This window comes from Mauremys mutica, chromosome 10 (genome assembly GCF_020497125.1).
Source record: "Mauremys mutica isolate MM-2020 ecotype Southern chromosome 10, ASM2049712v1, whole genome shotgun sequence".
NCBI classification, from domain to species: Eukaryota; Metazoa; Chordata; order Testudines; family Geoemydidae; genus Mauremys; species Mauremys mutica.
The window spans coordinates 20859806-20884112 of NC_059081.1; the positions used below are offsets into that span (position 1 = coordinate 20859806).

The window sequence follows — 24307 nt, forward strand, 5'->3', positions numbered from 1 at the left end:
TAAACTGTGCAGTGTGTGACATGAACTGGAATTCTGGTATCTTGTATCTTAACTTCCTGCATCTAGGTCTGGCCAGCATAGACAAAGAGCTGTTACATGCCATGACTAAGTACAATAAAGTAACCTGAGTGATGAGCTGAAGTTTAACAGAGGTTTCTGGATTCCAGAGAACTGGCTTAAGTGTTCTCCCAGAACTGGACAAGGTGTCCTAGGTAATTCAAATGGAAAAGATCTCGGAGGGAATCCAAACACCAGGTACGATCAGAGAGATGGATGTTACTGAAGCCAGGCACAGAGTCACTTGAGACTAACAGATATCCAAAGTCAATGCTGAACTTACACATTTCCAGACTTATCTGAGCAGACCTGAAGACCTCCCATCATCAGTAACAGTGAGTGAGGTGACCCTCCCTTTCCTACAGGTCATTCTGGTGTTGCATGTGCCCAATGGGTACTATATAGTCTTTAAACTGAAGAAACCTGTACCAACTAACTGTTTACCTAACTAGCTATAAAGAAAATACCCCACAAAGGCAGAATCCAAGAAAGAAGCTGATGAGAAAAGCACTGAGGACATTGTGTAAGATTTGAACTTGCTGCACCTTCAGCAGTTAAAAAGAAACAGAAATACAGTTTGGGCCCCTCTCCCTTTTATACACTTGGAATGCTTCATAGAGAGGAGAGCAGACAGGGTATAAGAGCCAAACGGATGCTGCTTTATAGAAAAAATGATATAGCTGGAAATATGCAGTGGACACTTGAAAAGGAACAGATATTACCCATTTAATCCTTTCATTAACCAACTCCTTGGGTCTCCATGCTTTCTGTGACTGTCTCATCACACTGAGAATTACTAGATTTAAGATGTTAATATTGATCATAACTACTTCTATTTCTATTGTAGTGGCATTCACAGGTCCCAGTCAGGATTTGGATCCCATTTCATAGCAGAAAAACATCCATCAGTTTCATATATGTTCTGAGTTATATATATTCATTCTTATTACACTGGAAAGCAGAAAATAAGTAAAGCTTTGACCACTACCAAAAAAAGCATGGGAGTAATCGTGTAATAGTGAAAAGACACATTGTTACAAATTTAAAAATAAATATGGTGCTTGGAAGGTTCTAAAGGAAAAGACTGCTGTAAAGATTTGCTTGTGTAATGCTTAGATGTTAAATTCAATATATGGATAGGAAATTCATATACCATCACATCACTTGACATCTCTATTGTGTTTTGGGTTGGTATAAGCAAATTGTAGGAAACAAATCCATCGAGACATGGAGATTTTGCACACTGACATTTCTTTTTTGGTATGGGAACTCTGTAAAGTACTACTACCCTCCTAAATAGTCTAATGATAATATTTATTTTTCTAGTTCTGTGTTGTCTGAACATCAGGAAACTGAAGTTATTTTGAATCAGATCTTTTCATAGATATGAATTGCTTAAATTAAAGGAGGATTTAGTCTTGCAAAATAACTGTTGAGATGATTTAGGAAATATTTAATTTGGTTACAAATGAAGAAAATATGTTTTTTAATAGATTAATCCCCTTGTTCATTCATAGCTCAAGTCATAACTAGAAGAATATAATGACAACTATTTCAGGGAAACCATTGCCATGGATTCAAAAGTTACAATTGCCTGTAAAAGCAAATGAAAATTACATTAAAACAAACAAACAAACAAACAAACAAACAAACAAAAACCACCAAATCTTCCTGAGGAACACAAGCAAGTAAGGGATTTTCAACAGTGTATATCTCAGCAAAACATGAATAGAATTTCCAGGGTCAAAGAAAAGGTAATTCTCTGGTCAGATGTCTTATCCTGTGCTGAATTCCAAAGGTCTATTCCAAACAATTGAAATCTTAAAGTTTCTCAAAAAGCATTGTAAGAATCTTTCATAATGGCAGTGTAAATATAGGGGTCATTACCAACTTTCAACAAAATTATATTTTTCCACTGGATGTAGAATTAGAAGTCCTGAGCCTGGAGGCTTCTTGAGGAACCAAAGTTCCATACTAAATGTTATACCTATTGAGAACCATAATGTTTTTCTTGCCTAAAAACAAAGAAGTCCAAACATTTTGGGGAAGCTTCCAAAATATTCAATTTAAAAACTTTTCAACACATTGGAAAAGGTCCTTTAACTTCTATAATCCATTCTGGAGGCAAAATCTTTTCTGTAATTTAAGATAAAAGTAACTGCTGTAGCTCCTATCAGCAGCCATTCTTGTAAGTTTACCCTTCAGGTTCCAAGATGTTAAAGTTAGTTTCTTCATATCCTTTTGTAGTAGAGACCCCTAGTGAAAAGTTTGTACACCCGCATGGTTTGTAAAAACAGAGATCCAGCAGATGTGAACCAATAAAGTGCTACAGAATGATGGGCCTGCTCAGCTGTGTATGTAACATAAGGGGACATATACAAGTTTCCTAGCAATATTTTTTTTCCCCAAAATAAATCTGAGAAAGTCATGAGGAACCGAAACATGGAAATTAGAATGAAAGGTTCAATTAATCCTTAGCTATAGTGGGATCTCCTTTCTTCTGCCATAAACTAGCCATGCTTTTCTTAGTAAAATTGTTCATTTAGGTTTTAAAAAAAAACACACACAAATAAGGACTCTTCTTCTGCCTCAATGTTATCATAACATTTGTTTAGCAAAAATAAGAATTGAAAAGCTAAATACCTTGACATGACATACGATTTTTTCGGAGGTTATAACCCACTGTACACATGCACGTTCTGGTAGTTTCTGATGTTGGTAAGCAAAGCTGGGAACACCCACCATTGTTTAGTTGACAGGAATTGCTACCTGCAGCATGGAAAAATGGTGGGGTGGGGGGGAATGGATGGTTACAACTCTGGATCGTACTGAAGTTTAAGCTGTTCAGTTGCTTAGTACTAGTATTTTAATAACAATTTATTAACAGTTCATAGCATATTATTCACCTGATTTATTTGAAATTGCAAACACAGAAATGCTGAAAACCATGAAAACCTCAGCATAACATCATGTTTTATGTTTAGAATATTTTACAAATCTCTTTAAACTAAAATAGTCCTGACTGAGCTTGTCTATTTTAAACTAAGAAAACATGATGAAACTGGAAACATGTCAAGTTAAAGCTTAGCACTCCATAAGCCACTGCTAAAACCTCAGTACCATATCACTATATGAAAGGCATTTTTAAAATAATTTTACTGTTAAAAAAGCACTTATACATTTTCCTGTTCCTGGCACTGTGCACATAATTCCCCAAACACTACATTAAACTTGTACCTTTAAGATTTATCTATTTATTTAGCATATTAATTCTCATTATCTATGTGTAGCAACAGTGACAAGTATTACCTAGATACTCATAGATATGTATTCCACAGAGATATCCCGAGATTATTCAAAGCTCACTTTACTAATTAAAACTGATTGTTTGAATTTAAATAATTTATGAACTCTCCCAGTTATTAAATATCAAATTATTATAGCATTTTTATTATGCTGGGCCATGTGATGCTATTCACAGCATGTTAGGTAATGATACAAAGTGTAAAAGATCTCTCTGAGGATTGTAAAGAACCATAAAAAAGTATACATCAAATATGCTCCAAAAAAAATTAATAGTTAATTTCTTCAAAATAGTTAATTTCTTCATCTCAACTCATATTATGGGGTTTGATTGAATATTCAGCCTTCTTTTAACTTGCCACCTTTATTTTGAACACACTCAAACTCTGAGATAGATTTACCTAGTTGAGATGATGGAAATGTTCTGATGATCTGCCTGAGGAAGTGGAGTGATTACATTTCAGCAGGTTGGATAATAATCAACATTTTTTAATTTAAAAATATTTTTATTTAAATCAGAATTTAAAAAAAAAAATTAAATGCAGGGTTGCTTTTATAAAAACTATTTAAAACTGAATTTGAAATTGACAACCTAAGTTAAGGCCCAAGCTTATCGTAGTCAATTAAAAGAACTAAAATGAAATAAATAATAAAGTAATAATAATAATAATTAAGGCTAAGATTTTCTCATAGTTATTTTTAGTAGAGGTCATGGACAGGTCACATGCTATAAATAAAAATTCACAGAAGCCTGTGACTTTTGCTGCTGCAGAAGTGGTGGCTGGGAGCTGTGGGTTTCTCGCTCTGCCCGCCGCAGCTGGAAGCTGCAGGGTGACCACATTTCCCAAAGAGAAAATGGGACACCCCAGCTGCTCGCCAGAGGTGTCCCCCTTCCTCCCAACCCCCTGCTTGAGGCTGTTGCCCGTCGCTGGAATCCTGAGGAGGGCCCCCTAAGGAGTCTGTCACATTCTGCTGGAACCTTGTAGGGGACCCCCTGTCACCTGTTGCTGGAACCCTGTCAGGGCCCCACTGGCTGCCAGCTCCAGAGTCCCACAGCCCCAGGGCCTGAAGCAGAGAATGTCACAGACGTCTCTGGAAATCATGGATTCCGTGACTTCCATGATCTCTGTGACATAAACGTAGCCTTAATAATAACAATAAAAACCCAAACAACATTAAGAATTATGTTTGTTGTCAAGTTTTAAATAAACTCAAACCACCAATGATGGGTGGAAATCATTTGGCAAGGATCTGAAACCAACCAGTTTTTGACAGCAGTAGCCTTTTCTGCAGGCACAGTTTATTCAACTAGTTCATTTCAACAATTAGTTCACTCAAAGTTTATAAACCAATTGGAAGTTGAAAAAGAAGGAAAGCTTATTTTTATCTTCCAATCTATGAAATTGGGTATGAGAGGATGAGATCAACCAGTTATAAAATCTTGAAGAACATGGTGACCAGACACTATTCATTCAATTCACTAACTATAGATAATAATTCCTTTGTTGAATAAATCAGTTAGTTTTAAAACATGTTTGGATAAACTTATTTTTTCTTTTCTATCCAGTACTGTTAAACTAAATAATTGCTGAAATAAATGTATATAGATATTGTGTATCCTCCTGGTTGGCAAAAAAATACCACCAATGTACTGTAATAACTATATCTGGTTGCAGATCGACATGTTTTAATAGTTACCAACCAATGAAAATCAACCTTTCTTTAAGATCATAAAGACATGCTTAAAAGCTGAATGCAGCGTGTTTGTAGCTGTGTCATCCCCAGAATATTAGAAAGGCACGTAGGTGAGGTAATATGTTTTATTGGACCAACTTCTGCTGGTGAGAGAGACAAGTTTTTGAGGTTAAAAAGAGCTTCTTCAGGTGTGGGAAACACATCAACAGAACTTGGTCCAATAAAAAGATATTACCCCACCCACCTTGTCTTGATTAAAATCTAATATTTAAATAAACATTTCTGACTGATTTAAATCATTATTAAAATCAGTGACTTAAATCAATCTAACCTGAGTTTCAGATGCCTCTCAGGGAGAATACTATGGTGTCAGATTGCCTGAGGAAATGCTGTAAATGGTCTTCTGTCTACAATTATAGATACAGTGATACATAAGGTGTAGCAGGGACAGATCTGGTTGATATGGTAGACACACACTGTGAGGGTATAATAATGCTGAATCCCACATGCCCTTAGCTTAAAAGGACAGGACAATTTAGGCAGTGTCCCTAGCTCTTGGCCTCTGTGCACACATTCCTGGGGTAGACCTCATGTCTGACACCCCTCCTGATAGTGGAGACCCTGCCATCCAATTGTGTAGGCCCTGAAACTTGTGTCATCTCCCCAAGCCTCCCCAGTGGCTCTTTCACATTCCCCAGAATCCTACCGAAAGAATTAGCCTCCTGGTTTGCAGTTTACCTCTTCAGGTGTATGTAATAGAAAAAGGAAACAAACACAGACAGACTTTGTTCTGGATTACACACACACACACACTCTCTCACACACACACATGCACACAAGCATAGTTTATTTCATAAACAGTTTATTTTATGGGATAGTATATATGTCTAAAAACAAGCTCACAGTTTGCAATGTCCTTGCCTGTAGTTTTGTTTTCATTATAATAATAGGAAAACATACCTAATTCATTCTCCCACCAAAGAAAAATAAAATTGCCTGATTTTTCTTGTCACTTACTCCCAATTTACATCACTGCAATTTCAATAAAGTAAAATAAATTACATTGGCTTAAAACCATTGAGATGAATGAAGAACATCAATGATTTTTCAAATATTATTTCTTGTATTTAATTTTTTAGTAATTTATTGAGAGAACATAGCATTAACAAGTGAACGAAAAAGAAAACATTCACATTTTTCTCTTAATTCTGACTACCAAATTTAAGCTTCACAATATCATAGTAATTTCCGTTTGCATTAAGCCTCATATTCAAATATTATGAATACATATTAAAGAGAGGTTTCTAAACTATTATCTAATATTTTGAAAGTTATTAACTACATTGTAATTCACTGTGGATAGAAGCTCTACTTTTAGTCAGTGTATCAGATAACGAAGGGGAACAAATATAAATCTCTATGCATTTTGGGAATAATATGGAAGATGAATACATTATGTACTCTAATGATAGTTTAAAGATATTTAAAATACAATTTACCTTGCTGTGCTGCTTTATCATACACTTTCATATGTACAACTCCTGAAGTCTTGTTTCGCAGGACAATGGGGGTTCTTCCATCTCTTTTGTTGCAGGTACCCAGCTGAGCTAAGTTGTGGTCTGCCCACCAGAGTTTTTTATCTGTAAATATGTCAAGGGTTTTTTTTTTGTAATAAAGATAATCATCTTATCAAATAATATACATTTGACACAACTAAATCCTTAGTTTCCAAATCCTTCAGTTTTAATTAACTGTTGGTTCCTTAAAGTGTGAGGAAGGCCATCATAACTTAAAAGTATAGAAATCATACTTTCATTCCTTTCCCTCTCTCCACAAATTATGGTTCCAAGCATTTTTTTAAAGTGAACATAATGCTTGAGAAGGATGCCCAAGTAAGAGCCATGAAAATCGTAAGAAAAACGAAAATCTTCTACCTACAGAAAAAAGCACAGCAATATGAAAGCATAAGCATTATCAGAATATCCTCAAATCCTTTTTGACTTGACCATATTTAGAGATGAGCAGGCAGTCTCCACGCTTTCAGTTCTTGGCCTTAGTGTTCAAATTAATAAACTGCACGTCGATATGTGAATGCTATTATATTTTTTTATGTAACAGCTAACTGCAAGGAATGATCATAGAATCACAGAAATGTAGGACTAAAAGGGACAGCAAGAAGTCATCTAGTCTATTCCCCTCACTCTGAAGCAAGATTAAGTATATCTAGGTCATCCTTGACAGGCGTTTGGCTAACCTGTTCTTAAAAATCTCCAGGTTTGCAGACACCATCAACCAATTTCACACAGATTACAAAAGGAGCAAACTAACAACTTTTGTCACAGACCTATTAACAGATCCATTATTTTATAAGAAAAATCTATAAAACTTGGTTTACAACTTAAATAGACAGGTTTCAGAGTAGCAGCCGTGTTAGTCTGTATCCGCAAAAAGAACAGGAATACTTGTGGCACCTTAAAGACTAACAAATTTATTGTAGCATGACTATTTTACACAAATACACAGCTATAAATTGGCCTATGGAAGTCCATAAAGCTATACGGACAAGACCTGCTACCAGTCCCTTTCTTCATCTTTGTGATATTGATCACATACTGTAGTTGATGTTTTTCAACTCTTTGTCTTCCTGATCTGTCTTTTAAAGTCTTTGAGCTCAAGTTTAGGTCCAAACTTCTGTTTTTCTTACATTTAGATATGTAAACTGTTTCTTAGTTGTCCTATGAAACTCTATGCAATGCTAAGCTTTACTCCTTCTTCCTCCTATCTATTTTCCTTATTTTAATATCTCATTTTTGAGTTTAACTTTGACTGTTGTTGAATGAGCTTCTCCCTTATGATTAAAAAAAAAAGTTCTCAGATTATTAGGTTTGGTGACAGCCAACAAACCTCTTCCAATTAACTACAAAAAGTTCCACCGGATTGCTAAGTAGCTATTTTTTCCTCTCTCTCTCGTAAAACTCTGACTTGATGAGTTAATTTTTCTATACCAGTATTTCCCCTCACTTTCTGATAGCAGTTAATAGATTTAGGGGAGTTGCTCCCCTTACACCACCTTGCTATAGTAATTTTATAATTGTTTTGAAATAATAGTAATTTTAGGCGCAACTAGGAGATAAGTGATCACCTCTTTATGGCATTTATAAGAAACAAAGTTTTTAGGACAACTTAATGAAGATACTCAGGGGTTATCAACAGCCAAAACCATTATCTCTCTTATGACGTTTCCAGCTGCCTTCCCAAATGTCTTATTTTTGGGGGCATTGTCTATTAAATATGCAGAAATCCTCTCATTTGATTACATTCTCTGCAGCATTTTCCCATCCCAATACCATACATTTGTTTAATTTTAAAAGGAGGATAAAGTTGTTTAACATTGTTCTCTTTAATTGTATTTATTGAGGTTTAGGGACCATTGCTCCATATGTTCATTTCTGAGTTTTGGTGACTATTGCCTATATCAACTTTACATCTTTTCATTAATGTACTTATTTCCTCTAAAAGTTAGAGATTACTTTTTTATAGAACAGAGAGTAATCCTGTGTGTTTTATAGATGTAGTGAGTAGTGGTTTTTTTTTTGGTTTTGCTTTATTGTGGGACAGTGCGGAAAAAATGTCTCAACTGTAGATATTGACCTACTGGAACATTTGTGTTGTTTGTAAATTAAGAATATAATAGCCATACTGGGTCAAACCAATGGTCCATTTAACCCAGCATTCTGTCTTCTGAGAGTGGCTGGTGCCAGAATGAACAGAACAGGGCAATTATCAAGTGATGTCCATTCCTTTCTGGCAGCAAGAGGTTTAAGGAGACCCAGAGCATGGTGTTGTGTCCTTGATCATCTTGGCTAATAGCTATTGATGAACCAATCCACCATGAACTTTTCTAATTCTTGTTTTGAAACTAGTAATACTTTTGACCTTCACAGCATCCCCTGGCAATGAGTTCCACAGGTTGACTGTGTTTGTGTGAAGCAGTATTTAATTTGGTATGTTTTAAACCTGCTGCCTATTCATTTCATTGGATGACCTCTGGTTCTTGTGTTATGAGAAGGGGTAAATAATATTTCCTTATTTACTTTCTCCATACCATTCATGATTTTATAGACCTCTATCATATCCCACCTTAGTTGTCCCTTGTCTAAAATGAACAGTCCTAGTCTTTTTAATCTCTCCTCATATGTAAGTTGTTCCATACCCCTAATCATTTTTGTTACCCTTCCCTGTACTTTTTCTATTTTAATATATCTTTTTTGAGATGGAGCAACAAAAACTGCACACACTATTCAAGATGTGTGCATGCCATGACTTTATATAGTGGCATTATGGTATTTTCTGTCTTCTTATCTATCCCTTTCCTAATGGTTCCTAACATTCTCTTAGCTTTTTGACTGATGATGTACATTGAGTAGATATTTTCAGAGAACTATCCATGATGACTGCAAGATCTCTTTCTTGAGTAGGAACAGCTAATTTTGTATGTAAACCATCATTTTGTATGTATAGTTGGGATTATGTTTTACAATGTGCATTACTTTTCTCTTGGCAACACTGAGGGCTGGTCTACACTACGGGGGGAAATCGATCTAAGATACACAACTTCAGCTACGTGAATAACGTAGCTGAAGTCGAAGTATCTTAGATCGAATTACCTACCGTCCTCATGGCGCGGGATCAACGTCACGGCTCCCCATGTCGACTCCGCTACCGCCGTTCGGGTTGGTGGAGTTCCGGAGTCGACAGGAGCTCATTCGGGGATCAATATATCGCGTCTAGATGAGACGCGATATATCGATCCCTGATAAATCGATTGCTACCTGCCGATACAGCGGGTAGTGAAGACGTACCATGAATTCCATCTGTCATTTTATTGCCCAGTCACCCAGTTTTGTGAGATCTTTTTGTAACGCTTCATGGTCAGCCTTGGACACAACTATCTTGAATAATTTTGTATCATCTGCAAACTTTGCCATCTTACTGCCCACCCTCACTTTTTCCAGATCATTTATGAATATGTTGAATAATACTGGTTCCACCACAGATCCTTGGGAGATTAATCTCCTCTGTGAAAATTGACTATTTATTCCTATTCTTTTTCTCCTGTCTTTTAACCAACCACTGATCCATGAGAGGCCCTTCCCTTTTATCTCATAACTGTGTATTTTACTTCTGTTTGTAGAAAATTAACTTACTTCCGGCCTTTTAAAAAGATATATATTTTCTGTGATTCATTTTTCTGATGTATTTCTTAAGTATTTCAACTTCATTGAATACTGTTTGTATTTCCACTTTTCTACCACATGATACTTTGTTAATTAAGCTACCCCTAATCATTGCTTTGAAGGACTCCCACAGCATTTTTTTTAAAATCTGTTCAGAATCTTCCTTAAAATGCTGCTTAATTTCCTCCAAGATACCTTCAACTCTTTTCTAGTCATATATAAGTGTGATGTTTAATCTCCATCTTTTCATTTTAGGTGCGTCTTCACAGTTTCTAATAAAAAGCCAAATGAGTGCAATATCTAACCAGAAGATACAGCCTTGCTGTGTTGACATTACTGTATTAAGCAAAACTGTACAGATTAGAATCTCAAATTCTCCTATATATTCTACAGATTATTGAAAAGAAATAGTTTCTCTCCTCTGGATTAAGACACCTGCAAGAATCACACCAATCATATTTATTTTTTAGAGATATTAATTCTATGCCTGATTTTCTATCTCGTATAATACTGCTGTTTGACCTAATCTCAAGTCAAGAACACAATTATAATCACCTTCAATAATAATAATTTCTTCTCTAAAATCTTCTGATTTTTTTTTTCAGAAAAAAAGACACTTTACCTTGATTAGGGGCATAAATACGTCCTAATATAGAATTCTATCACCAAGTTTCCTTTAACTAGTAGATAGATAGATAGATAGATAGATATCTCCTTTAATTGGAAAGGTATATGTTTGGCAATAATTATTGCTACTCCTCTTGGGGAAATTTGGGAAGTGTGGAACCAGTCACCTTTGAAATATTTATGTTCCTCCTTAAGATGCGTTTCTTGTAGAAAATATATATATATGGGGCCTCAGTTTGTAAAGCTATTTTTTCTTTTTAAATTCATGTTAAGACTATTAGTATTTACGGTATAGAATATAATTGTATTACCTATAATAAAGGAGATGCAAACTGTTGGCTGGTAGATAAAACTGTATGAAGAAACAGTAAAACCGAACATCATATAAAGCTCTAATTCTAAATATTGGATTTTTTACTTCTGTCTGATTTAATAAAAAGTAAATTTTAATTTAATGTGTATTTGTGCCATTAATAAGTCTCAGCACTTACTTAAACCAAAAATATTTGGCACAAAATACCTGCTTTCATTCTTTAAATCTAAAATTTGTTTGGATCTAAAGATTTGTATTTTGTTTAGCCACCCAACTTTCCTCTCCCAATCCCTCCCCCATTTATAACATTATCTCACCTTACTCCTTTCCCTTAAGACCAGCTAGCAACCAACCTGTCCACCTCTCGCTCTTTGTTCAGCAATGATGTAGCATTAACTAAATATAAATTTAAAGTTAAACTCAAGTTAAACTCTGGAACACTATTATTAATTTCCCCAATCCCTTCCCCAATCTAGCAGAAAATGGCTAGAAGTGGAAGCTAGACAAATTCAGACTGGAAATAAAACTTTTTTTTTTTTAACAGTGAGAGTAATTAACCATTGGAACAATTTCCCAAGGGTTGTGGTGATTTTCCATCACTCACAATTTTTAAATGAAGTTTGGGATTTTTTTCCCCTAAAAGATATGCTCTAGGAATTATTTTGAGGCAGTATTATGGCTTGTGCTTTACAAGAGCTCAGTCAAGATCATCACAATGGTCCCTTCTGTCCTTAGAATCTATGAAAAGATGGGCTTTTTTGAACTTTTGACAATCAGCTCCTTCCATCTTTAGAGAGGAATTTTCTATCTCCAACAACAAAAAGCCAGTACTTCCCAACCGGTCCTTCATCAGTCTGGAAGGACAGGATCCAAGAAACAGATTGTGACACAAGGTTCTCCAAAACTCATCTAGAATCTCTGTAAATACTACTGCCCAAAATTCCAGCACAGAATATCTAGCATTTAGCCCCTCCAGACAATAACCTTTCTCCATGGCCCTAGCCAGATCTGCCCAAAGCTATGAGTGTTTATCTGCAAAGTACAGAAAAAATGTCCTCAAAATAGGAGGCATTTTCAGCAGCAACCAGACAGAAAGAGTCTGGATTAAATAGGCTAGCTAACACTCAGAACACATCTGCTGAATGAGAGTCTTAGCATATTTGTATCTCAGAGCCATAGCATAAAAATTAAAAAAAAATCATCACACATGCTATCAGCTTCAAAGCAAGTGACTTTTGACACTCCCTCTTCCATTAATTGTTACAGGGAACCCACAAACCATGGTAATCCGCTGGGGTGAAGTCAGGAAGGAGGCTGCCAAGAGACCATTCTGCCTGTAATTGAGTACAAAAGATCATTATGGAGTCCTCACAAAATACTGCTGAGCATTCATTTGGCAGTAACTTATTTTCGCTTCAGAACACTCTGGAAGCACTCAGGTTCTGTTAGCTTCAAAGGGTGAAACACGAAAACAAGTCCTCTGCTGTGATAGAAAAGATGGATCCCAACTAGGGCTGTTATTATATCTATCTATATCTATACACACACACACATATATATATATATATATATATATACACACACACACACACACACACACATATATATGCTGGGGGGGCATGTTTTGCCAGCAGAAATTTTCACCAGAAAATATCCATATTCTCTACTTTTTTGGTTTTCAGAGAAAACATTCTAAATAAAATTTAGTCATTTTTGTTTTGTTTCATTTTTCTGTGAGATATCCCAGTCTTTTTCTTTTGAAGTGAAAATAAAAGATGAGATAAAATGGGTTTTTCCTCATTCACTGAAATAATTTTCCTCTAGTCTTAACCTCATGCTGTAGGAGGTAATGATCAGTCCATGACATTGGAATAATATCCATCCTTACAATCTCCTATCCTGACCCTAACACTAAATTCAGAGTGTACACAGATATATGGGTTAAGACTATGGCCATCTAAAATAGCCCCATAGTTATGTCCACAAAACCTTGAGTTGCACCATACATTCTGCAGAAGAGACACCTCTCCCTGCCCTCCCCATCAAACAAGTGTTAAAAGGATCATCAGCCTCCTTTGTATGCCTTAGGTTAGTTATTGAGTCAATCACTCCAGACAAATCTTAGGAGGGTTGGTAGTATCCTTGTAAGCATTTTGGATCCCTCCCCACCTCCATTACCAAGCCCACCCTACAGATTATACCTCAGCAAAGAAAGGGCCAAGGGAAATTAAATTCCAGCAGTCCTTTGAAATGCTACGCTAAGCTTGCTATAGCTGATGTTCCCTGTATGCAATATTAAATAAAATATTAACATCTTTAATTAGGATATGTTAATCAGCGAAAATTTGGCCCAGACACTAGATCTTTTCTAGGTAAGTCCAGTAAAGAAAGAAAGTTTAATTAGCCTTCTTTCCAATTTTTTGTTATAAGGGGTTGAGAGGGTCGGGACACCATCACTCTTCCACCACTAGCCCCTTAGGAATCGTGTTTAACAGCTCTATTTTTATGAACCTTTTGTCAAACTGACTTAATATTTTCTTCAAATAGTCTACCTCAATACCAGAAGTAACATAATTTTGATTTTGTGTGTACACGAGGGATGGAAAGGGGACCAACATTGGATCTATGGGGGAAACAATTTCAACCATAACTTTCATTTTACTATGAATAAACCTAATTAAAATGTTATCATGAGTTATGACATATCTAGATTTACTAACTGTAACGGGGTTCCTGTCCCACCCCTCTTCCTGGGGTCTACTTGCTGCCCCCAATAAAGCTCAGAGAGGCTTCAGGGTTGTGAACCACCTGTGTTTTTATTTATATAAGGTTCTCCCACCACCAGTGTCTATCTAGATACAAGTCTTGCAGGCTTAGTCACTTCCTTTACAGGCAGAGGCAGCCTTCAGCTAGGAGGCCTCCAGCCCCCTCCCTGACCGACTTCTCCCTGGCTGCCCCCCGTCTTCTGGCTCCCTCCCAGCCTTTATAGCTCTTGGCTTGTCAGCAGGTGTTGCCAATCATCAAGCAGCATCAGGCCTTTTCCATCAGTCCCAATCTGTTTCCCCTGATTGGAGCTGACTGGGTAGGGGATAATTAGGTGCTTTTGCACCAGCACCCTGCTACACTAACATAGAGGTGACATGCAATGATATCAGTAGCAGCATAAAGGCAGGGGCAGCGGGAACATGCTCAATGAGGGAAGCCATAGGAAAAAGTATAATTTTAAAGAAAAATTTGAAGTTCTAGAATTAAATGTTTTGGGCCAGGTTACAAAGGTTTAGCTCAAGTGCACTCAGTGCATGACTGATGATGGGTGAATGTATATTTTTTAAATAATTCCACTCTCCTAATTTAAGTGGCCCCAGCATAATTTAGAGCACTGCAATGCTGTGCTGGCTAGCTCACTCTCCTGACTGCTACATTAGCTATGAATTGAGAGAGCTTACTGCACTCTAGCTCCACCCCTTCAGACATGCAACCTGCCCAAGAAGAATTCATAACTGGGTTTCAGGAAGGAAGTAGATGATATAGAGCTACACACGCTGGCTTTATATAACCTGGAGACATTCCTTATGTCAGTGGAATTCCCAGCATAACCTTTGTGTTGCTCTGGGAGCACAAAGAGTTGGGATCCAAGATCTGGCCCTCTGTATACTGGCTCGTGGAGTGCTCTAGCAAAGCAGCAATATGACATCTTGTTCCTATATAATTAATACAGAAAACTTCACATTTTTTCACCACTGGATGTAAGCAGGAAGACTGGTTGTACCAAAATACCAAATACTGGTTTGTACCATTCCAGATAGCAATACTGAAAATGCAGTTTCCTCTCTCCTTTTCTTTCTGAATAATATGTCCAATCCATTTCTGCATCCCTCAGTGGAACATTTAATCAGACTATTTTGCTTACTGTGCTGCTAAATGAGACTATTACTGCTCTCATAAACAGTAAACTGTATCTAGACCACCTACCTCTCCTGCTAATTCCCATCATGTAATTAGACAATCCTATTATCTTTGTTCCAAGATCACAGAATCATTTTTTTCACAATAGACATTAGAATTACAAAACTATTCACCACAAGATAATCTCATCACTAGCCCTTAGAGTACTGGCCTTCTTTGGATACAGAAGATAAATGGTCGCCTGCACCTACACATTAAAAAAAATATCTAAATAGATCAAAATACACCACACGCTGATTCTTCCATCTTCTTTTCCATTTTATTATATTTCCTTAAGAAGGTCTTGGGGGAGAAGTAGAGGGAATAGGGTATAAAAGGTGTTAAGAAGACTGAAAGGTGTAGAAGAGCTGGGAGTTAAAGGTCTCAATCACATAAGAAAGTTGGACTGGGAGTTTAAGTATCTTGACGTCAATGCACATTCTGACATTTCAATTGTATGAAAAAAATATGAAGTTCTGAAGTCTAGATATCCTGGAGAAAATCCTCCAGTGACCTACCTGCCAAAAATATAAGCCAGTCTGACTTGGCCAGCTATCCCTAAGAGCTAAAGAGCAAAGTGTTTGAGTGTTCAGATTCAATTTGAATGGGCAAAATCAGATAACTGCCTGATTCCAAACAATCTGCAACATTTCTACATTTGACTGTAAATGTTCCTTATAAGCAGAGTATTGGAATGAATATTTCTACTTCTTTCCTTCATTCCTGAACTCTAATTAAATGTTAGATTGAATTCATTTCCTTTAAATGTACCACAATTGAAAATACAACTTTCCCTTCAGCCTAAATAGTTAATTAACAATTGTATTTCAAACTCAAAATAATACTCTCATAATGGAATGCTAGTAAAATATAAAAGTATAAAGACAGAATAAGAAAAAAGGATTATAACATTAACTTTACAGTAACCTATGTTTTATCTTTAAATACAGTTCTTGATTTAACAAAAAAAAACATTTTGAATGTGGAAGAATTTCACCTTCACCAAATAGGAGAGGATGCATCAACACTATTGTAAGCCTTTAAGTGATATTCCTAAATTTAAATGATTTAATTGTTGCATTTATGCTAATGAGAGTGCTTTCCAATCACTAATTACAACCTTGTTGCTGAAACCAGACTATAATATACATTACAATAGTTATATTTATCCATTTTGTAGGGTAATTAGCATTAAGAAGAGCAACATATTGGGAAACAGCAATTTACAGTGACAAAAATTGCTACACTAGAATTGCATACTCTCCTTTGGAGATTTCAAGCAGTACTTTGAATGCAAATGTTGATGGGTCATTAGTTTTCATTAATGGTAGTTTGAGTACTTAGGAAGACAACTATGCACTGCACTTAGCACTGGGCAAATTGCCTAGATATATTTCATATATTACTGTTAATGTAATGAAGTGTTATGGCAATTAGAAGACTGATGGCTTGGAAAATTTAGGTATATGTATCTGAATTTTTTGGAAATAAGTAGCACCTCTCACTACAGAATTAAATTCCTCAGAAGTAAATGGGACTATTTGTATAGTTAGATGTTAGAAGAAAAAGATGCAGGTTGACCCAGAGGCGGATATGAGTACAGGCTTCTTTATTGCGATACTTGTTCCCCTGGACCCAATTGTCCAGTAAGCATTAGTTACAGCACATTCTTTTTGTTTGTTAGTATGTACACGCCTACATCCATTACAACACCCCAAAACCCCTTATTAAGTAATAGAAACACCTACCGTTACTAAACCCACCCCATCTATTACCTATAGCATTACAGATACATTTCTTTGAAATAATCTGTTGCCATAAATCTCCCTCATCTGCAGTTCTCAGGGGAGGGAGGAAGGGGCCATGTGTAGTTCGCAGCGGAGGGAGGAAGGGAGGGGAAGATAACCTTTCCTACCACAGTCAGCGCTTGTCTACACTTAATATGCTGCATGACACAGCTGCACTATTATAGCGTTTCAGTGAAGAAACTACCTACACACCAATGGGAGGGGTCTTTAAGGGGTATGTTATCCATCTCCCCAAGAGATGGTAGCTAGGTCAGAGGGAGAATTCTCCCATTGACCTAGCACTATCTAACACCAGGGGTTAGGTCAGTTTAACTGCGTCACTCAGGGGGTTGGATTTTTCACACCACTGAGTGACATAGTTATACCAACCTAATTTCTTAGTGTAAACCAGGCCTAAGTTATTGATGCAAGATGAATCACCTCTCAGAGTCTATGAGCTCAAAGGTCTGGTCAAGTTAAATTAAGATGATTCTCTTGACATCCAGGATATGTGGTCTAACATTCTTGGGCTTTCACAGATTAGGACAGAACAGTGAGCAAAGCCCTAGTTCAAATTAACTGCTAAAACTCCTTTTAGCCTGAGTTGAGGGGAAGGGCTCCAATGATAAGAATGTCCCAAGAATAACTTTATCTCAATGGTCCTTGTAGCTCACAGGATATGATATGAAGATCCCTGACTATTATGGCAAAGAAAATAATAGGAACAAGTGAAGCCTGAGGCATATAAGGAGATTTCCTTAAGGAGGTGCTGTGAGAAAATAGAAAAAGTACAAGAGTGACTAAATAGCAATTTTTTCCATTCCCAATTTTTTAGGAACCTGGAAACATTCATGTAGGGTGACCAGATGTCCCAATTTTATAGGGACAGTCCTGATTTGGGGGGGGTTCTTATATAGGCTCCTATTAACCCCCACCCCCTGTCCTGATTTTTCACATTTGCTGGCTGGTCACCCTACATGCAGGTGATGACTTGCAAAACTGTTCAACAGAACCATGGAATGTGCTTGCATGAAAATGGCACTGAACCCAAATGAAGTGACTGGCAGGAATTTCAGAAAGTCTGGAAGTGTAGATTGAGATGTTCCTATTGTCACTCACCTGCACCAGAATAAACAGGTTTTCCATATTTTAAAATATGCCAGAGAAAAAGATTAATGTCACAGCAGACATTAATTTATCTGGCCACAGCTCCCACATTTGGCTGTTGACACTTCTTGCTATATTAATTATGGAAAGACTAGAGAGGATGAGTTCCATTTATAAAACAAGTGGCATATTTCACGGAAGCTTTGGGGGTTGATCTCTCTTTGATTCCTTTTCTTTAAATGTTAAATAAAATGCTCCTGTTGCACCAGCCTCCTCTCCAGGAGTAGGATTTTGGTTTCTAGACTTCAGACATTTCCTGAGGGATTGGAAGCCATAATGTCTGGCTTCTGAACTGATATGTAGACAAAATCCCTAAAAGGGAGGATACTGCCAATTTGGCCTTGGAGGAGTGGTGCTAAGATTACTGCTGCAGCCTCAAGTACCTTCTAACCAGCTATTTTAGGTATTTACACTATACACAACACAACAGTATCAGTTTATCTAATTCATACCCATTTTCTCTCCCCACAGTTAAATATGCAAAACCAAAGAGCAAGGAGATACCCTCAGGGTACTAAAAGTGGCAGCGTAGAAGAAAGATGATGCTGAAACAAGCCTAAGTTTTGGACAAAGCCTCTGGCAGCAAGAATTTGCTGAGATTCTGCAGATGGCAGATCCTGAAGCATCTTCAGGAACACAGACTCAAGTCTATGGAGAAGGCCCTGACAATTCAAATATTCTTTTGGTAAACCCGCTAACGTTCTGCCAAAGGTATTTTGAGTGTTACTGCAACAGCCAGGTGGGCAATAGTTCTCCTACTCACCTCCACTATTGGTTTCTCATAGAATCATAGAATCCAAGATCAGAAGGGACCAATATGATCATCTAGTGTGACCTCCCGCAAGATGCAGGCCACATTAGCTGATCCCCCCACTCCTTTAGCAAGCGACCCCTGCCCCATGCTTCGGAGGAAGGCGAAAAACCTCCAGGGCCCCAGCCAATCTACCCTGGAGGAAAATTCCTTCCCGACCCCAAATATGGTGGTCAGCTGAACCCCGAGCATGCGGGCAAGGCTCTCCAGCCATACCCTCTGGAAAAAGGTTAAGAATATCATATCATTGACCCATTGTACTATTTACCAGTGTGGCACTTAATTAACCTATTGACTAAGCCCGGTATCCTATCATACCATCTCCTCCATAAACTTATCTAGCTTAGTCTTGAAGTCATGGAGGTCCTTCGCCCCCACTGTTTCCCTCGGTAGGCTGTTCCAGTATTGCACTCCCCTGATAGTTAGAAACCTTCGTCTAATTTCAAGCCTAAATTTCCTAACTGACAATTTATATCCGTTTGTCCTCGTGTCCACATTAGCACTGAGCTGAAATAATTCCTCTCCTTCCCTGGTATTTATCCCTCTGATATATTTAAAGAGTGCAATCATATCTTCTCTTATCCTTCTTTTGGTTAGGGAAAACAAACCGAGCTCCTCAAGTCTCCTTTCATACGACAGGCCTTCCATTCCTTGGACCATTCTAGTGGCCCTTCTTTGTACCTGTTCCAGTTTGAATTCATCCTTCTTAAACATGGGAGACCAAAACTGCACACAATACTCCAGATGAGGTCTCACCAACGCCTTATATAACGGGACTAGCACCTCCTTATCCCTACTAGAAATACCTCGCCTAATGCATCTCAAGACCGCATTTGCTTTCTTAACGGCCACATCGCATTGCCTGCTCATAGTCATCCTACAATCAACCAGGACTCCTAGGTCCTTCTCCTCCTCCGTTACTTGCAACTGGTGTGTACCTAGCTTATAACTAAAGTTCTTGTTAGTCATCCCTAAATGCATAACCTTACACTTCTCACTATTGAATTTCATCCTGTTACTAATACTCCAGTTTACAAGGTCATCCAAATCTCCCTGGAGGATATCCCGATCCTTTTCCGAATTGGCAATACCTCCCAACTTGGTGTCGTCCGCAAACTTTATCAGCCCACTCCTACTCTTGGTTCCCAGGTCAGCAATAAATAGATTGAATAAAATCGGACCCAAAACCAAACCTTGAGGAACTCCACTAGTAACCCCCCTCCAACCCGACAGTTCCCCCTTCAATACTACCCTCTGCAGTCTCCCCTTTAACCAACTCCTTATCCACCTCTGGATTTTCATTTCAATCCCCATCTTTTCCAATTTAACCAGTAATTCCTCATGCGGTACCGTATCAAATGCCTTACTGAAATCCAGATATATTAGATCCACCGCATTTCCCTTGTCTAAAAAATCTGTTACTTTCTCAAAGAAGGAGATCAGGTTGGTTTGGCACGATCTACCTTTCGTAAATCCATGCTGTAAACTATCCCAGTTGCCATCGGCCTCCTGCTCCGTAACCACTCTCTCTTTTAAAAAATTTTCCATGACTTTGCATACTACAGATGTTAAACTAACAGGCCTGTAGTTACCCGGGTCACTTTTTTTCCCCTTCTTGAATATAGGAACTACATTAGCTAATCTCCAGTCCAACGGTACAATCCCCGAATTTAGAGATTTATTAAAAATCATCGCTAACGGGCTAGCAATATCACTCGCTAATTCCCTTAATATTCTAGGATGAAGATTATCCGGGCCCCCCGATTTACTTCCGTTAAGTTGTTCAAGTTTGGCTTCCACCTCCGATACCGTAATGTCTACCCCCATATCCTCATTCCCATCGGTCCCTCTATCACTATTCCTTAGCCCTTCATTAGCCTCATTGAAGACCGAGGCAAAATATTCGTTCAGATATTGTGCCATTCCAAGATTATCCCTAATCTCCACTCCGTTCAAAGTTTTAAGCGGACCCACTTCTTCTTTCTTGGTTTTCTTCCTATTTATATGGCTAAAAAACCTTTTGCTATTGGTTTTAATCCCCTTCGCTAGGTCCATCTCCACCCGTCGTTTTGCCTTTCTCACTGCTTCCCTACACCCTCTGACCTCAATAAGGTAGGTTTCTTTGCTGATCCCTCCCATTTTCCAGTCCTGGTACGCTTTCTGTTTTTTCTTAATGACCCCTCTGAGACGCTTGCTCATCCAGCTCGGTCTAAAACTGCTACCTACGAGCCGTTTTCCCTTTCTCGGGATACATGCCTCTGACATCTCCTGCAACTTCAACCTGAAGTAACCCCAGGCGTCATCTGCCTTTAGATCTCTAAATATGTTAGTCCAGTCCACTTCCCTAACTAGTTGCCTTAGTTTAGTAAAGTTAGCCCTTTTGAAATCGTAAACCCTAGTCTCAGATGCAATATTGATTATCCTCTCATTTATTTTGAAACGAATTATCTCATGATCACTCGAGCCAAGGTTGTCCCCTACAACTATTTCCTCAACAAGGTCCTCGTTACTCACCAAAACCAGATCTAAAATGGCATCCCCCCTCGTCGGTTCAGCAACCACTTGATGAAGGAATTCATCAGCTATCACGTCTAGGAAAAGCTGAGCCCTATTATTGTTACTAGCATTTGTTTCCCAATCTATATCCGGGAAGTTAAAATCCCCCATGATCAAGCAGTTCCTATTAGTGTTTACCTCCTTAAAAACATTAAAGAGCTCTCTATCCGTCTCCAGGCTAGATCCCGGCGGTCTATAGCACACCCCAATCACTATCCCGGGTGAGGCTCTAGTATTTTTCTTCCCCAATGTGACCATTGCCCAGACAGACTCCGTATTATCCATTGCATTGCTAGTTATTTCATTACATTTCACCTCATTATTGATATACAATGCTACTCCCCCACCTTTACCTTTGCATCGGTCTTTCCTAAACAGCACATACCCTTCCATACCTGTACTCCAGTCATGGCTACCGTTCCACCATGTTTCGGTTATTCCTATGATATCGGGTTTCAATTCTCGGACCAAGAGCTCCAGTTCCTCCATTTTATTACCTAAGCTTCTCGCATTGGTGAACAAACATCCTAATTTTTGCTGTTGGGCTTCTCTCACTCTTTTCACCCAACTCGGTAGGGACACAGTACTACCAGCATGACCTGTAGCTCTAGTATCCGTCCCCCCCTCTTCCTTACACCTGCCTGCCCCCCTCTGGCTATATCTGTTGTTATCTTATTGTTCTCACTCCCAATGTATAAATTTGGCGTGGAGAGCACCAGGACCTCTCCCAACCGTCTCCCCTCAGTGTCTAGTTTAAAGCTCTTTTAATCAGATGAGCCAGCCTCCCTCCTAGAAGTCTACTTCCTTCCCTACTTAGGTGGAGCCCATCCCGCGAGAACAGTTGTCTGTCCCCAAAAGCCTCCCAGTGCCCATACATCCCAAAGCCCTCCTTGTAACACCACTCCCTCAGCCAACTGTTAATCGTCACGATTCTCTCACCCCTTTGGCGCCCTTCCCTAGGGACAGGTAGGATCCCACTGAAGATCACCTGAGCCTCAATTTCCTTGAGCGTCTTACCCAACCTGGCATAGTCTCCCTTGATCCTGTCTAGCGAGAATCTAGCAGTGTCATTTGTTCCCACATGAAGGATGACCAAAGGGTTCTTACCTGCTCCTCTTAGGATCCTTTTCAACCTCAGGTCCACATCCCGTATTTTAGCGCCCGGTAGACAGCACACCCTTCTGTTCTCTGGATCGGCCCTGGTCACAGGCCTATCCAACCTTCTCAGTATTGAATCCCCAATCACGTAGACCTGCCTTTGCCTGGGGATAGTGCGGTCCTCTAACCTATCCCCCGTCCCCCCTCGTCGCACGCTCCTTCCATTCCTATCATCCCTTGTGGTTCCACTTAAGCCATCCTGTAACCTCCCTGGGCCCACACTTGGTGCTGTCTCCATAGACTCCTCCCCTCTTTCTATGGGACTCGCCGCTCGTCTCTTTTTCCTTGGCCTCCCACCGTCAGCTACCACCTGCTGTACCCCTTCCTCATTCTCCAAACCTTCAAACCTGTTCCTTAGCTCTATATCCCCCTCACTGGCTCTCCTTTTCCTCGGCCTGCTTCTTACGGTCACATGCTTCCACCGCCCATCTTCCTCTTCTGGCGGTCCCCCCTCGTTGGCCTTAGCCCCTGCTCCCCCCTGTGCCCCTGGGCGTTCCCCTTCAGTTACTGCCTGCCATTGCTCCATCAGCTGCTCAAACCCCCTTCTATTCTCTATCAGGGTTTCTACCTGCAGCTCTAGGCCCTGGATCTTTTCCTCCAGCAGCTCTATTAGGCGACACTTCATGCATACATAGTACTGCTCTGGGTCCCCCGCTAGAACCAGGTACATACCGCAGCTGCTGCATGCTCTCATCCTCAGTGTATCCTCCGCGGCTTGGCTCATGGCTGCTGCTGTCCCGGCCTCGCTTGGTGCTTGTACCTGCTCCTCCATTGGGAACTCCCACTCAAACTCCCCTGTTAGCAGCCCTTTTTGCTGCCTCCTGTGCCGCTGCTCGCAGCTGTGCCGCTGCCTGGCTGGGCGGCCGCTTTTATAGGCCCCTCCTAGCCTGGCTCCACCCCCTAATCAGGGCTCAGCCAATCCAGGCTCGGCTGCCCCTTCAGCAGACTGCCCCTCCGGGCCTCTGCTCCTCCAATGGGAACTCCCACTCAAACTCCCCTGTTAGCAGCCCTGTTTGCTGCCTCCTGTGCCGCTGCTCGCAGCTGTGCCGCTGCCTGGCTGGGCGGCCGCTTTTATAGGCCCCTCCTAGCCTGGCTCCACCCCCTAATCAGGGCTCAGCCAATCCAGGCTCGGCTGCCCCTTCAGCTGACTGCCCCTCCGGGCCTCTACAGAGAGAGACAAACACTGCTCCTCCAATGGGAACTCCCACTCAAACTCCCCTGTTAGCAGCCCTGTTTGCTGCCTCCTGTGCCGCTGCTCCACCTCCTGTCTCAAATGAATAGCACTGCCTGTCAGAGACTGTTTTCTATTAGGGAGCTGCTACTCCAAAACCAATATACAATTCATCTGGGGTGCACAGAAAGAACTTGGAGGGGGAAGGAACAGAATCCAGATCACAAGTCCTAGTCTAGTGCCTTTACCAGCTCCTCTCTGGGTGGGAAGCTGAAAAAGGCATTCTGGGAGCATGTACCAAGAACACACTATGAGACTGGGGCAAGAAGCTGGGAATGGGCATGCTTGATGCATGGCACAGGCTCTCAAGGATTGTTACTGTGGAGAATACCCACTGCGATGAATGAAGCTTTTAAGACATCTCAGAACTATTGTTTCAGGCTGTATTCATCTCCTTGGGGTGTTCTCATTCAGCAGAGA

At 39.4% G+C, this 24307-nt stretch overlaps 1 protein-coding gene across 1 annotated transcript in view; it reads right to left on the bottom strand.

Annotated features, from left to right (window-relative positions):
- LRP1B (LDL receptor related protein 1B) overlaps positions 1-24307 on the bottom strand; it is a 1288869-nt gene that overhangs the window by 365774 nt on the left and 898788 nt on the right. The window contains exons 35-36 of the mRNA XM_045032831.1: positions 6555-6695; positions 2701-2826 (exon numbers count right to left, since the gene is read on the bottom strand). Coding sequence (XP_044888766.1) covers positions 2701-2826; positions 6555-6695 — 267 coding nt within the window. The remainder of the gene's footprint in view (positions 1-2700; positions 2827-6554; positions 6696-24307) is intronic.